The sequence below is a fragment of the Bactrocera neohumeralis genome, chromosome 2, assembly GCF_024586455.1.
Source record: "Bactrocera neohumeralis isolate Rockhampton chromosome 2, APGP_CSIRO_Bneo_wtdbg2-racon-allhic-juicebox.fasta_v2, whole genome shotgun sequence".
Lineage (NCBI taxonomy): Eukaryota > Metazoa > Arthropoda > Insecta > Diptera > Tephritidae > Bactrocera > Bactrocera neohumeralis.
The window spans coordinates 28,956,681-28,973,898 of NC_065919.1; the positions used below are offsets into that span (position 1 = coordinate 28,956,681).

General features: G+C 29.9%; 1 protein-coding gene across 26 annotated transcripts in view; it reads left to right on the forward strand.

Annotated features, from left to right (window-relative positions):
* LOC126767909 (TLD domain-containing protein 2) overlaps positions 1–7,307 on the forward strand; it is a 313,504-nt gene extending 306,197 nt beyond the window's left edge. For all 26 annotated transcript variants that reach the window (XM_050485643.1, XM_050485647.1, XM_050485633.1 and 23 more), the window contains 4 exons: positions 2,770–2,891; positions 3,647–3,806; positions 3,876–4,045; positions 4,966–7,307. In XM_050485643.1, the coding sequence (XP_050341600.1) occupies positions 2,770–2,891; positions 3,647–3,806; positions 3,876–4,045; positions 4,966–5,101 (588 nt within the window). In that variant the 3' untranslated portion in view covers positions 5,102–7,307. The remainder of the gene's footprint in view (positions 1–2,769; positions 2,892–3,646; positions 3,807–3,875; positions 4,046–4,965) is intronic.
* Positions 7,308–17,218: the final 9,911 nt, after the last annotated feature.

The following is a 17,218-nucleotide window of genomic DNA, read 5'->3' on the forward strand; positions in this document are numbered from 1 at the left end:
GCAACACTGTTCCAAAATATGTGAAAAATAAAATTTTATGAAAGATTTCTATTTAATATGCATTTGGAATTGAAAGTTGTTTCAATTGCCATTGTTGGGCTAAAAATCGAATAACCTCCTTTAGACACATTTCTCGAAAAGTGATAAAAGTCTCATATTCCACATTTTTCTACAAAAATTGGAGAGAGATTTTGTTTACTCTTTAGTTCACCAAGTTACATAATTGCATGCAAGTTATCGAAGTGTTATCGATTATTTGAATTGCTCGATCAATCTGTGTAACTGCTATGAATTTAATTTCATTTGTTTGGTCAACTTTTACAAACAGCTGTTCAACATATTATTATTATTTACATTCTTTTTTTTTGTCGTGAGTAACACTTGTTGACTACGCTGTAAAGAAAGTCTGCATAAAGTATTTCTACGAACAGTGCTATCAATAAAGCAAAGTAAATATTTTCAATTAAATTCAACAAACAAAGGAAAATTACATAAATTTTGACTTTAGCGCGCTTGACAACTTTAATCCTGCGAATAAGATGTATATAAACAATTAAGACTGTTCAATTGCAAGTTTTTTTTTATAATTTTTGCCACCTGAGCGCATTATGAAATGCAGGGGAATAATTCAAATAATGGATGGCACTTGAGTGCGTAGAAAATATATTTTGTTTAGGTGATTCAAGTACTTGGCTTAAATGAAATCAGCTGCTATTAATGACAACTATTTTTGGTATCACTTGCAGGCATAATTATATAAACAATTAAACAAATGATTATATCATTGTTATAGAACACTGCTTGGAAGCAAGTTTACTATCAAAATCACTTCCACTTTTGTTTACAAATTTTTCAGCTGAAAATAAGTCGTTAACTAATTCTTTGGCACTCAAGTTATGTTTTATAACGTTTTCAACTACATTGTAACTACCACTTAGAAATTATTTTTTTATCAATATTTTAGTGTAAATATACTTTAACTTTAATCAATAAATCGGCGGCAATTATTTGCCTCATTTTCACGTGTTTCGTCGCATGTGAAAATTATAAAAGCAATATGAAATCAAATTTAATTATATTTATACAGATAAATACTACACGGTTTGCTGTGAATAACCGTTATCAGCGGCATTATGTAAAACTTAATTCATTTAGTTACATATCTACATTATTTGTGTGTTTCTAATGAGTATGCGCTGCATTTCTTACATTTTTTAGGATTTTACTTTCTCAGTGATTATTTATATACATATTTATTTTATATCTAGTTTTTTAACAGTTCTATGTGCACATATAAGCTAAATATAATATTTAATCGAATTTTATGCACTGTGCTCAGGTTTTGCCCGTTTTTAATAGCACCAACGCAGAGAAAAATCACTAAACAAATTTGTATGTAATTTTGTGCTAAATACTTATATACATACATATGTACACGTGCACACGAAGCTAAGTATATATACATATATGTATGTATGTAAAATCGTTCTTTGTACCGAATGGGAATATTTTTTCTTAAAGCTTTCACATAGGACAGCACCAAATGGCACAGTTAACAATATTTTTTTTGCACCAAGCGCTAACAAAACAAAATAATGGTCTCATCCTTATTTTATTAAATTAAAAATTATGCAAAAGGTTTTATTGTTATAAACTGAGTTATTTTTCAATATTTAAAAAAAATGTATGAAGAAAATTTAGACTTTCGATTTTTTTTGTTAAGGTTTTTAATCTTTCATTTTTTTAAAGTTTCTTAAATTTATTTTTGTTTAAAGTTTTTTATAACTTTTTTTTTATTAAAAAGAAGAGTCCAAATCTAAGATTTTTAATTGTTATTATTTTTTAAGTTTTTGCTTTTATCATTTTTAATTAATTTATTTTTTTCTGAAATTTTAATGATATAAAGCGGATTGTTTATTTCAATAAATTTTATTTTCGTAATATATTTAGCTTTCAATATATATTTTAACACATTATTAACTATTTTTCGCTGTTTTCAATTAATTTCTTTTTTTAATATTTTTGAATGTAATTGTTTTCTTCTAATCTTATTTAAAAATATTTTTCAAGTTTTTTTTAATTATTTTCGCCAACTCATAATTACAGGATTTACAGTAATTTTAAACAAAAGTTTAGCTTAAAAATTTTGGTTAATAATTTTCGCTTTTTATTATATATGTATGTACATATATAAATATATTACATTAATGAAAATGAAAAAAATTTTAAAACTTACGTTTTTTCATTCAAAAAGATATTCAATATTTTTAATTATTTACTTATTTCAAATAAGTTATAAGTATTTTTCAGTTGTAACTACTATTATGTAGTCTACAATTTTAATTATTATATAATAATTCACCTTATCCAACACATAATTACTTTTCACCTTTTAAGTAAAATTTATTTGTGTTGTAATTTTGTAATTTCACCGTCACCAGCAAGTGAATCGTAGTTCCTACAAGTATATTCACATATATGTATATGCAATATATCACGCAGTATTTATTAGCCACGACTTCTTACACCGTTATATTTGTGATATTCGTAAACTTACAGCAAATTGCTTCACTTAATTAATTAATTAATTAAACTGAATTGATTTGGTTTGATTGATTGATTGACGATGTAATTGTACTTGCATATTTGTTTTGCTAGGTTATGTTTACTACTTTCTTCCTCAAACCCCACAAACACACTTACAATGCTACGCTGTACAATAACAATTGAGAATTTACTAATTGCTTTTCTTTAATTTTTTCGGTACAGGTGTTGTCTATGAGCACAGATGACTATCGCAAGGCTTCATTATTTGCAACCGGTTCCTTTGACTTGGACTTCCCCATACCAGATTTAATTGGCACAACAGAAATTCTCACAGAAGAGCATCGGTAAGTGGTTAAGGAATTTTTGCTTAACACAATTTAAGCTATGAACAGAAGAATTTATGGAAAAAATGTGACCATGTGTGGTTCTTGGAGTAAATTTTGAGTTTTAATTAAGTTTTTATAAAAAAAAAATATTAGACTACTGTTCTTGATAACTAATAAAATTTTTGAATTGCTTACATTCTCTTCGGAGGTAATGACCGTGTGGCCATATATTACACAGAGAAAAATAGTTTAGTTAATTTTTTAAAGCATTATTGAAGTAATTCTGAAGCCGATTTCTACTTTATACATACATATAAACGTACATAAACATACCTACATATGTAGGTATATGATAATGGAATTTTTAATTATCTAACTCATTTGATAACTCCAAGATGATTTAATCTTCAAAACATGCAATTAACGGCGCATGTTTCTTGCAAAAAAAAAGTAATTAAAACCGTAATTTAAAATTTTTTTGTGACGAAAATTTGCAACCAGCACACATACATATCTACATACAGGCAGGCCTTTATTGAAAGCTCACTTGATTTACATAATGATTTGAGTGTTAATTATAAAAATATATATGTATATGCTAATAATTATGCATAAAACGTATTTCAGTCGTTTTTAAGCTCAATGTCATTAAAGAAATGTAATTAAGAGTATTTTAAGTCACAGAAAACGGTGCCATTTGGTATCATGACACAACGTTTAAGTAATTTGTAATTTATTTTAATTGTTGTTGTTGTTTCTTTGCGCACGTTTAGTGAAAAACTTTGTGGACACCTACCCGCACGCGCCGAAGGCTATTCGTGGTCATTGATATTCAGCACCTCCCAGCATGGCTTCTCGCTGAATTCGCTCTACCGAAAGATGCAGAAACTCGAAAGTCCCATACTAATTGTCATACAAGATACAGATAATAATGTGAGTACAAATTGCCTTTATATTTTCAGGCCTCAAAATCATTTTCGCAAAATTAAATTTGGTTTTTAGGTCTTTGGCGCTTTAACGTCCTGCTCCCTGCACGTGTCCGATCACTTCTACGGCACCGGCGAATCGCTGTTATACAAATTTAATCCCAGCTTTAAAGTGTTCCATTGGACCGGCGAGAATTTATATTTCATTAAGGGCAATATGGAGAGCTTGTCGATCGGTGCTGGAGAGTAAGTTCATCAATCACATTTATATTTAGTTATTTCAATTAATTTTCACAAGTGTTAAATATATATACGTGTTGAGTAATTTTTTTGAAGTATAGCATTTCTCTTAAAAAAATAATAATAATTCAATATTAAGCGCATTACGGCTCAGTAGAAAGCGAAGTAAGCAGGAGGAAAAATTCTAAAACAATTTTATTTTTGTACTTTTTATAATATGCGGAATTATTATTTTTTGCTTTATTGGTTTTAAATATTTCTTCATGTTCTTTGAATCAATTTTATTTTTATCTTTACTGTTCCTTTTTTGCGATTGTATTTTTTATTTTCATCAATATTTTCTTTAATATAAATTAAAATTTTCTAACATAAATAATAATATTTAAAATTCTTAAGAATAAAAACATATTTTTCAAATTTTATTGTGTATGAAAAGTGCCTATGAAAATTTAATTAAAAAAAAAAACTTTTTGTTCTTAAAATCTTTACATAATTTTCAACTCCAATCGTTTCTTGAAAATTGGAAATAAAATGGCTATGCTTTTTTTAGCTCTCTAAATAAAAGGTTATGCCTCAAAAGTTGTACTGTTTAGCACTTTTTTATGTGTGCGTTGTTTTAAATTACTTTCAAGTGAAACAATAGTTTTTTAAACTCATTGTTTGTTGTAGATGTCAAAATATTTTTGAAATGATATTTTAAGGTCTCGACCGACCACAAATCTGATTATCGAAACCCATCTTGTGAAAAAATATGTTTTAAGGCGAAAATACTCGGCTTGGTTTGATGCCTTAATCCTTTGCAGCGAATCTATTTTTTTCCAAATCCTATTTTTTTAGTTTCAAATAATTTGTTATATTTCTTACATATTGGTTTTAGTCTCTCTCTTTACTTTAAAACTAACTCCGTTTTCTCACTCTCTTTTCAGCGGTCGCTTTGGTCTATGGCTAGACGGTGACCTCAACCAAGGGCGATCACAATCCTGCAGCACATACGGCAATGAGCCACTAGCACCGCAAGAAGACTTCGTTATCAAAACACTCGAATGCTGGGCATTTGTTTAAGATTTTTTAGTGAAAGCAAACAGAAAATTATTACGAAAGCTAAACTATTTTATAATTAGTGGAGAAAAGAAAACTATCAAAGAAAACAAGAGAGCAAACATATTTAACTTTGTGTAACAACCAATTTAGGAAAAACAACAACTGCAAGCGAAGCGAGACTTCTCAAAGCCCCATAAAGTTGAAGTGTTTCAAAAACAACAACAAGAAAGTGGTGGCGCGACCAGCGCCAACCTGTGGTACGCTGCGGCGAAAGCAGAAACAACACGTCTGCAACAACAAAAGCTAAAGCAAAAGCAAAAGCAAAAGAAATTTATAATTAAAACTATTAAATTAAGTTAATCATATTATAATAATTAAACATTAAGCGCTATTAAGCAAATCATTTAGAACGAAAGGCAAGAATTGTTATTATTATTTTTATACATACGGCTGACGCATATTCATGCGCGCGCAGCACATTTTGAAAACACACATGCAACTTGGCGTCAAATGTCAGCCTTAAAAGTGTCATTTGAGGAAAAAAACACAACACAAAAAACAGCTAAAGCGCCAGAGTAGTGAAGAAAGCATATAAACTAAACACACATACACATTTACATACATACAACCATAAGCGCTAAGCATAATTTTGTGCAAATGCTCTACATACACACTCACACAAATGCTGTGTCATTGCTTTATTTAAGTTATTATGTATTAATGCTACAACAAAAATGTAAAAGTCGACTTTTCGAAAGACACTTTAAGTTGCAGTATTTCGTGAGAAAGCCTCCTGAAAGTAACTAAACTGTTTGGCAAAGCGAGTCGGAAGCTATTTCGCTGGCACAGCATGTGGTTTAGCGCTACTTTCGGGAGGCAGCAGCTCGTAGTGCAATTATTCATTAGAAAAGTACGGCTATTTAATTAAAAAATGTATTTAAACGTAATATTGTTGCATACTTTGTAGCGCAGTAGATTTTGTAGAATTGTGCGTTCAAAAATTATAATTGAAAAGTAGTAACTTTGTGGAATAAAAGTGTGAAAAGCGCCTATAAAAAATGGCTTATAACGAAACAAAAACAACTTCTTCTCTTATTTTATATTAGCATAATGATTGAGTAAATTGAGTAAAAAAATTGTTGGGTTTTGAAAGGTATATATGTATATAACATAAAATGTTACAGTTAGTATGCGCAGTAAAAAGTACCGTAAAAAATCAGTAATATGCATATACTAATTTTAAAGAAATATATGTATTGATTATGGTTAAAAAAAATTAATTATCGTAACGTAACGTAACTTAATGTGACATAATAACGTAACGTAAACAAAATTTATCGTAACGTAACGCAACTTAATGTGACATAATATAATGTAACCTGACTTGGCGTAACGTAACGTAACTTAAATAATTTAGCAATTGTAAAAATTTAAAATTATAAATTTATTTAAAAATGCTTACATATAGACATATGTGTAGCATTTACACCAACGCCTGTCATGCTGTTGCTTTCGGGCCACAGGCCCTATGCTACAAATATACACACCTACAAGATACTTATCGCCACCAACCACACCACTTCTGTAGCGCTTTGAGAAGCAAGCACTTGCTTAATGCTTTGATTTTTGTTGACAATTTAAGAATTTCATAAATTTAATTTTAAATGTTGTAATAACAAAAAAGATTTAATTAAACAAAAAACGAAAAATATATATACACACACATAAATATTGTGAGCTAGCTAGCTGTTAAAAAACGCATTGATTGCGTCATAATTACACTTAAGTTTTTAATAGAATGAGTAATTTACACTTAATTAAATAATTAAACTAATTCTTATTATTATGACCATAACTGTAGCGTTTATTTCATTGTTATTAACGTGCAACTATAGAGCATTGAAGTCGCGTATTTTTGTTTGTTTATTTTTTAATTCAGAAAATTAATTTATATTGTTTTAAAAGGATAGTAATTTTCATGCATAATGGTCCTAAAGTAATTGAAAATATTCAATTTAATAATTATGAAAATTTTAATATAATTATACAAAAAGAAGCGTTGAAAACAAACAAATAAAACGCTAAACGCAAATCAAGAGTTCATATGTACATACATACATATATAAATATATGGCAATTATTATGTGAACGAGCATAAAGGAAATTTTCAAAAATACATTATTTACAAACAAAAACAATTACAAACAAATAAACACAATATCTTTCATTTCGTTCTCTTTGGTTGTTAGAATTTCTATTCAATTTCGGTTGGTATGTTGGGGAAAAGCAAGAAAAATTTTACAAACTTACATGCATACTAGGGTGGGACAAAAATTTTATTTTTTTTCCTTAGATAAAATAAAACGTCTTTTTTAGCCTAACCTAATACAAACAGATATGATTTAAAGTATTTTATTGAAAAGAACCCCGAGTAGAAAAAGCAGACAGCTTGCAGCACAGAAAATATTTAGATTTTGAAAATATTGTTTAAAGTATATTCGACAGAATTCAGTATTTATACTCTAAAACCATAACTTGGCTTTCAGCAGCCATTCAGCTAAAGAAAATTAAACTGAGTAAAGTGCCAAGCAGCCGAAGCCCCTGAAAACCTCATTTGAAGTCGTGCTATTAGAGATTTGAAAATCAACGCTTATTCAACTTAAAGAAATGATAGCTGAATATTGTGCTGAATGTGCTACAAACCCATGTTATTCATCATTTCAAGTGTCACACTGCAAAAATATATTTTTTTTATTATCTTCCATGTTTAAATATTTGTATCTGAAACAGTCAACTGTGTAATCACTGTATGCAGAAGCTGTACTGTAATTAACTGAAAATTGAACAAGTTGTAATTTAGCTCTTTGATACCGTAACTCAACTTACTTCAACTGTTTAGAATTTTGTGATTTTTAAAAATTAAAAGTTTTTCAAATGTGGCATTTGATAACTTTCTGGTAAACCTCATCTGATTTATCGTTCGCATGAAGAACTCGTCCACTAAATAACGGATTCGTGTGACGACTTAAATATGGCTCTCAATATATATATTCTTAGTTTACATGCCGTCCTTCAAGAGTTGATTCCCGGCTTCCTCTATTATCGAGTTAAAAAAAAAACTATATAAATTTGCTTGTTTAAGCTTTGCTGACTGCTTAACTGTTCAGTCTTATTTCTTCCCATGAAGATCAGTTAATATATTAGCATACTTTTAGGCGCGCTGATCACTGATCACAGTGAGGTATAAGAATTTTGAGTCAGAAACTATTATAATTATAATTATTTGAACGCACAAGTTATATTCGATACGGAAATTATCGGAATAAACCCAGAAAAATTTGGATGCAAACGAAATGCAATTATAATTATTATAGATTTTATTGATTTTTTGTAACAAATTTTTTGACTTACAAATTTTTATTGGCTCAACCTTCATATCTAAATAAAAATTGTGTCTACACTTTTCTTATTTCTAATTCGTGCTCTCTCCTCTTATGGAGATTTGTTGGGTTCTTATCCTTCCGACTAAAAACTTCCAAGTTTTTTCTAGAAGTCTTAATCAGTATTAAAAGGTCTTGAATGCAATGTGTTCTGCCTGTAAGGTCGAGAAAAACATGAACTTTTTTTTGTACAACAGAATTTTTTGAGCAACCGCTTATCTCTTTGAAAATGTAAAAACAATAAATAGATAAACCTCATGTTTATATGTGTGTAGGTATATGCGGACCGCCTACCGTTATTTCCCAAGTTGATTTCTTTACAAACGTCCTCTGAAGTTTCAGTTTTTGTCATATAAAAAAGAAAGCTTTGTCCAATTCAAACGGTTCTCAAATTCTTTTATTCTTATATTTTTCATGGATTTTTTTGTTATTTTGCAATAAATTTTGTATCTCCGAAGAAAAAAATATTTAAAGAGTTAAAGGAAGTTGAATCAGGTTAAGCAATGAAGCAATTATCTCTTAGTTGAGCACAAAATCACTTGACATGATTAATATTGTTGATTTAGATTTTGCATGGCTAATATACCCTTAACCCATACTGAAATCAGAAGCCTGATTTAATCAGCAATTTTTCAGTATTAGCATTATTTGTGATTTGTCAAATGAAGTGATCAGCTAGATAGTTAGTTAGGATGGATGTCTGGCGACGCACATAGGCTTTTAAGTTGTCCATTTTGGGAACACCGGTACTAAAATCCCCTCACTCTATTATGTTCTCCCAAAACCACTCTACTATGCAGATGAAGTTTATCAATACAGAAGTTTTTATATGTGCAACTTTCGAGACAGCGTCAAGAAGCCCTCGACCGATAATTGCGCTTCTTTTTCTATACAAAGCCTTGCATTCGCATGGAAGCTGCTCTATAGCCCCATCTACCTCTACCTCTTGGCAGCTTCTACAATAGTCGTTGTATGGTATCCCCAGTCTACCCATAAGACAGGGAAGTCTTCAGGATACCTTGATATAGTTTTAATAAAAAAAGTTCTGTTTGGTTTTGGACAAGCTTGAGTTGTTCAGGAGAAAGAGAAATTATTGCATTTTAGCCTTTTAAAAATAACTTCAACAACTATTCTCTCTTAGTAATATATATTTTAGGTATGTTTCCTAAATTGAGTCGATTTACGTGTATTCTGGAAGTCTTCAATTCTTTTTAAATGCCACAAAAGACACTCAGTCGAGGTTGACTACTTTAAAAACTCATTGGCCAGCTTTTGATAACCTCTTAATGTTAGCATTACCTCTTTTAGATATCTATGTGATATAGTGTGACATGTTTCCCCATTTAGCTTTAGTAAACCTGAACAATTTTCTAATTGACTGCATTAAGAGCTGTGTGAAAGGTTACAGAACGACTGCATGTGCATATATGTTAGCTTCTATGTTTTACAGACATTTTATTTCACAAATATTAATTTCTACCTCAAACTTGCCATACACATTACAGCAAAATAGCAGCAGAAAAACTCAAAAACTCAATACAATACGCACACGAGTTTCAAAATTTTTGGAATAAACGAAATCAAATCAAAAAAACTCAATTGAAAAAGTGTTTTATGACGAAAAAAACTCAGAAATGAAATTGAAATAAATGAAAAACTTATGTAAGCGCTTAGCACAGTTCCCAAATGTGTAGTAGAAATAAGAAACACATTATAGCACCTTATTATTGCTGTATCGACGTATTGCCGTATCGTTGCAATTTCACAATATCATATCCTGTATTATGTATGTAGCCGTGTTGGTGTATGATCTACTTATGTATGCTGCAAAACGTTGTTGCTTGTGCAAATATTACTCATATCAAAAATGTTAGCAAATCCTAAGAAAAACGTATACAAAACTATAAGCGCATTAAATAAAAACAAAAATCCGTAGTATATATGTATGTATGGTGGTATTCCTGTAGTTTTGTAGTTTTTTGCACGCTCCAAAGAAAACTGAAAGAAATTAAATACTCTAAATAAAAAATCATATATACACCGTATGTATTACATACCCTCATAATCAGTAAATAGTACGTTGTTGGTGCATTTACGATTTCTCCTAAAAGAAAAAAAAGCGAAAACCGCAAAAACCCTTCAGCTTTAAAATAAAATTGTAACGGTACACTTGTTGAGCTGAAATTTTGAAAAACAAAATGTTAACGGTATAAAAAAAACCAGCGCAAGACGCATAAAAAGCTTAAGCTATGAAACCTCACAATCTTATAATGCGAGCATTTGTGGAAAGTAGTTTTTAAGCAAACTCAAATGGTAAAAAAAAAACTTTTGAAATATATTGAAACAAAGAACATTGTAATCGGCTGCAATCAACCCACTGCGCACGTTCCCTATTTGCCCAGAACGAACTGTGTCGATCACGCCAAAAAGCTTTATTTTCGGGATGGCAGGAATCTCAGAATAACTCCTAAGATTTTTTACGACGTTTTTTAAGAATTTGTAGAACTAATGCTTTCAAAACCTATACCATTGTTGCTTCATATACATATATTTGATTAGAAAAATGTGTGCAAATAATATTAAGCATGATGTAAATGAAACGATACTTTCTAATTACATCAAGCTCCTGCAAGTCCCGCATTGATTTTTAAGTATTCCCATCTGATTGTTGGCAACGTAGTATCTTACAATTTAAAAAGAGAAGAATGTCGAACTGTTACTCTAGCGGGAAGCCTATCTTATTTAATTTTTTAATTTCTTTAAAGTATTTAAATCATTATTTGCCCACATTGGTCGTAACGTACATACTCGGTCGAGGCCGCACCGTCTCGACAACGTTTACTATATTCAAGTAACAAAGGAAATCTAAAATTGTCGCCACTTTTTGCACTTTCCGTCTATTCAACATATGTTTCTAAAGACTTTTTTTAAAACTTCTAAGCCCTTTTAGCAAAGTCTTGATTTAGATTTATACACCCGAACTCAAGATATCGATATTCTATATTTTTTTTTAATTAGAATCGTCTGTCGAGAATTCAAGATTTCGCAATAGAATCCACCTTCCTATTTGAACGAATTTTCATTTTTTTCAGACCTAGACTACTGCCCGGTTTCACAGTCCATACTTAATTTGTGCCCAAATAAAATCTTAGCTAAGCATTGTTTCAGACTCGACTACTCAGTCACAGTAAATGCTTAATTTCTATAAAATTTTATTATGATATATGTCATGAATGTCATCCATGAAAATATGTTTGAAATATTTAAATTATAACAGACAATGCATAAATTTGAGAGGAAAGTTATATGGAAGATGGATGAAAACAGCAAAAGGATGAATTTTCCGCTAGCGAGTCGGAGAATTGAACTGGTGGAAATCAATCCATTCCACATTGAAAATTATGTTTGACAAATAACTGAAAATTCAAAATAATTCAAAACAAAAATCTGCTGTTACTGAAATAAGTCTCCCATAAATTTGTGTGACGCATGAAAAATTATTTTCGAAGAATTTTTTTGGTACTAAATTGAAACGTTCTATGGCAAAAGTATATTTTTAGCTATATGAAAAATTTTTTTTTACAAAACGGAGTTATGTTTCTCCGCTCAACTGCTGGCATTAGTCGAATGGAGCATCAAAAAAATTCAAAATGTTTATTAAACTTAAATATGTTTTCTATACAATGAACTACGATCTTTGAAAAATATCAAAAATTAAGAAAATGGTGTAATTTTGAAAAAAAAAATCGTTTTTTTAAGAAAAAAATGGTGCTTTTTTTAATGCCAAATTGACAATTTTCAACCAATCAAAAAGATCGTTCTATTGCATAACAAATATTCAACTATATTCAGTTTTTTTGAAATGAGTTATAATGTCAGTAATTTTGGAAAATTCGTTTCGAGAAAAACGCGTTTAAAGTGAAAATTCAAAATAATTCAAAACAAAAATCTGCTGTTACTGAAGCACTGCTTAAGTCTCCCATTTTCAGTACTTAAGCATAACTTAAGTATGAACTGTAAAACACTATTTACCAGTTTTATGTTAAGCACAACTTAAGTATGGACTGTGAAACCGGGCATAAATATATTGTCATCAATCGGGACCCTTCAGCTAAGTTAACTTTGGAACTGAGCTGAATCCTGAGCTATCCTTGAGCGAAAGGTTTTAGGAAAAGTATGGATAAAACATAATTTTCAGATCTGCTAAGATCATGTAACAATCGATTGTGTTAGAAATAAAATACATTGCTTACATCGCATTTGGTGCATCTGCCAATTGACAAAATCTCTTTTTAAACAACCTTATATCAATACATACATACCTTAGAATCGGCATTATGTGGGAAAAGGTAGATTTAGAATAAATGGCAAAAAAAAAATAGATCGTTCAGATAAGGAGTTAAAACTATGACATAGTTTCTCTAACAACTGTTGAAATTCCTCGTACTCAGATAAGTATCTTGTTTGAAACAAACCACAATAATATTAAAATAGTGCTGAACGAGGCATTGCATTTTGATGGCTCACACGTAAAATTAGATGTGAGTGACTGAAGCAAGAAGAGGATGATACAAATGAAAAAAAAAATAGTAATCTATACAATATTATAAATATATCTACTTCATCGAACGGCAAAAGAAGAAACGAATCTAGATAGAATGAGAAAAAACGTTGGAAATAGCGGCCAGTCGTTAAAGTTATAAGACGGCGCCGCTTGAGCAACAATTTAGCGACAATTGGAACTAATATTAGCATAGACAAATCCAGGTTGTCGGAAAAGGGCGGTTTTGAAAACTTACTGTTATTTGGAAGAGAATTTGGTTAGAGCAGATGTTGATGAAAATATGGACTAATACTATTGCTTTTCTGATATATGTACATTAGGGTGATTCAAAAAAATTTTTTTTTTTTTCAATTGGTACTCGCAAAAATAGGTTCCTAGACACCTCTAAGAAAGCCTCTCCAAATATGAGTTTTTAATTGTAACGGGAAGGTCCTCCGCCTAACGGTTTTCTATTTTTTCTTATTATCAGATAGAAAAATTTATATCTCGCTTCCAACTACTTGAAAAAATATCTTGTTCATTAGGTTTTGTGGGAAATTGAATGCTCTAAAATATGGTCTCTTATGATTTTTTCGTAAACCCAACCGTTTAAAAGATATTAACAGTTAAAGTTTGATTATTTTTGAGAAAATTTTTTATTTCTTATTAATTTTATAACTCAATAAAAAAAAATTATTATGAATAGATTTTTGGAGAGGTATTCTTAGAGGTGTCTAGGAACCTATTTTTCAGAGTATCAAACGAAAAAAAAATTTTTTTTTTTTGATCCACCATGCCTGATGTTTGACGATGAATATCTCGTAAACGCTTAACTTAATCGAAATATCGTAGTAGACCATTTTTATAGAGCAGTAAATTTCCTACAAAACTATGTGTATCATCATTCATAATAATTTTTTTTCATTGAGTTATAAAATTAATAAAAAAAAAAGAATTTTTCCAAAAATAGTCAAATTTCAACCCTTAATATCTTTTAAACGGTTGGGTTTACGAAAAAATCATAAGAGACCATATTTTAGAGCATTTAATTTCCTACAAAACCTAATTAACAAGATATTTTTTCAAGTAGTTGGAAGCGAGATATAAATTTTTCTATCTGATAATAAGAAAAAATAGAAAACCGTTAGGCGGAGGACCTTCCCGTTACAATTAAAAACTCATATTTGGAGAGGCTTTCTTAGAGGTGTCTAGGAACCTATTTTTGCGAGTACCAATTGAAAAAAAAAAAAAAAAATTTTTTTGAATCACCCTAATGTACATACATAGTAAGAACATTTTCTTCTCCCCAAAAGAGACATATTCGGAAATGTGAAACTTTGAAAATGCCAAAAAAATTGAGCAAGGACGGAAAAAATAAAATCCATATGTTCCAGCATTTCTCATGTTTTCCTTTGATTGAAAGATCATAAGACGTCCCAAACAAAAACACATTTTTTGTTGTATACAGTAAATATGTATCTATGTACATATATATATTCGGTATATGAAGTATGTATTTATGTCAGGAAAACAGAGAATTCAACACACTTTTTAATAATTATGTTTTGCCTAATTCTTCACAATGTGGACCCTTAAATTATAAATATCTCGGCTTCCAGTGAAAGCAAGTGGAAGTCTTGCCTCTTAAGTACTCTGAAATCAATACTTGATATCAAGTCATCTCAACACCGCATGTTTTACACTTAATATCAATATGCCGTTATGAGCCGACCGCCTCCTTGTGGGATAACCTCCTTGCCAAGTCAATAATTTTGTGAAGCAAGTACTCGTAGAAGTCTTGCATTTTAAAGCCGCTTAAGTATTATCCTTGATATGAAATTTTACTTATGATTTTTGTTTTAAATATTATTTTGGTTATTTAAAATATTATTAGCACATATATTAAATAAATTTGGTAGGTCTACGTCCCACCCCTTAGCTTTAAAAGAATATTCGATGTACGTAGTGTTGATATTGCTTAAGCCGCGAATTAATTTGATGAAATTAGCATAAATATATACATATATGTATATATACTATATATATATATATAAAATTGGTAGTCTTTTATGTGTGCACTTATACACCTTTGTTGTTTGGCGTTGTGTAGCCACAAAAAGGACAAAAGAAAGCAGAAAAAAATCAATTCAAAAAAGGATTAAATTCAATGCGCGGCAAAATGTAACTTCTGTCAATTAAATTGTAGACTGGCTCATTTCAAGCGAGTAATAGTTAAAATAAAAAGAAAAAACTTACATAATTATAAAAAATAAATAAATACTTGATAAAACGCGCGCAAATAATTTATAAAAAGTATATATATTTTAAAATGTTTAAATTGGTTGCAAATGTGTTGCAAAACATAGAAATATCTACACAAATATTCAATATTTAAGTGAAATTGAATTCATTACAAACAAAAATATATACACAAGTAAAAATATTTGATATATATATGATTACATAAGCATGCATACATTTAAATATGAAAATAAAATATTAAGAATTATTGCATTTTATTTGTAAATATTTTTGTAATTAAAATTATCGGTAGCGCAACCCACAAATGCTTTTGTAGCTTAATTAAAAAAGAAGAAGAAGAAAAAATATTGTTGTGTAAGCACACTTATATTAATACATGAGTTCACGTAACGGTAAATGTTACAATTATGTACAAAGATGAATATATGTGCATAAATACAAAATAAGAATATTCTACAAAATTTAAAGTGCATTCGTGATTCTGTGTTTGCGCGTAAGAAAAAATGTTTTTTTTTATGAACTTATGTATGTATGTATATAGTATGTAAGTTCACTGTTGGAAACCATATAGTCATTGATGTACTCGCCTAATCGGTTACTTATGTACTCGTATTTTGCATGTATTGTACTCGTATTTCTATATCTGTCAAATGAAGGCTACCACTGGTACTACAATTCTGAAGAAAAAAAAATCCGACTTTAGTGCTGTCAGCTTTGGGGTTGAAAAATGATGTTTAGTAGTGTAGAATTTTATAAAAAAGTCTCCGCTTAAACTCAATTTTGGAAGAATAATACCGGTTACGATATCTATTGTTATAGGTTAGGTTTATAAAAAACTAAATTTTACAAAAATTAAATCGTTCTAACCACTTCAATAGTTGTGAGCGGTTTATTAGCAACAAACGGTGATGCCAAGAAAACCCGAAACGAAGTGATCAGCAGCGCAAAAAATTCCAATTCCATTGTCGAGACGACCTCTGTCCATTCCCATGAGAGTCGGGTCTAAGTAAACGAAACGGATCCGAGTTTTTATCCGGCCAAAGACTGTCAACTCGGCGCCATGCTTCGAAATCTCTGTAAAGCAGACTTGTGTTGACATGGTTAATTACTTATAAGCCATAAAATTCTAACGACTTTTAAGATCAAAATCCGCTGAATGCAGTACGACTGAGCCAAAACTGTTGTATATGGTTACTATTAACCTTTATCGTTTTAACCGGAAAAAGTAACCGCTTTGGAACCAAAACTGTTGTCTATGATTATTATTAACGTTTGTCCTTATAACAGGAAGAAACTCTTTCGAAGTCCGATTCACGGTATGTTCAACCATGCTCGAGAACGAACTAAATTGCTTAAACTTGCTTGGGTAAAAAATAATAAAATCCAGAAAACTGACTTTTAGGATTAGTTTTTGCTTTGAAATTGTTTTCCTAGTCCTTTCACAATCGTCAAATATTACACATAACCAATTTTCTGTAAGATTAATTGTTTTTTTTTCAAAATTGATGATAATGAATTTCAAATAATCCAAAGAAGAAATCGATTGGATTCTGAAATTATGTGCTGTATAGCTAACAATCTTCCGAAGTCTAAAAGGTCGAATTCGAAACACGAACTTCAGGAACTTGCTCTTAGTCAGATATAGATATTTTTGTAAGTATTTGGACAAAAGTCTTTAAATGATGTAAAGTTGCGGTATATTTGAATACATTTTGAAATAGAGTAAGTGCCAAGAGAAAAAAGGAGAACTGAGCATTTTTTTCGAAAACATTTTGAGCGGGTGTAATTTAAAAATGTTTTGGAAAACTTTGCGGTTTTGAATAATGCGTAAACTTAGTGCGGTTTATAAAGTTCTGCACTACTATATGCCACATACTTTCCAATAATATACAA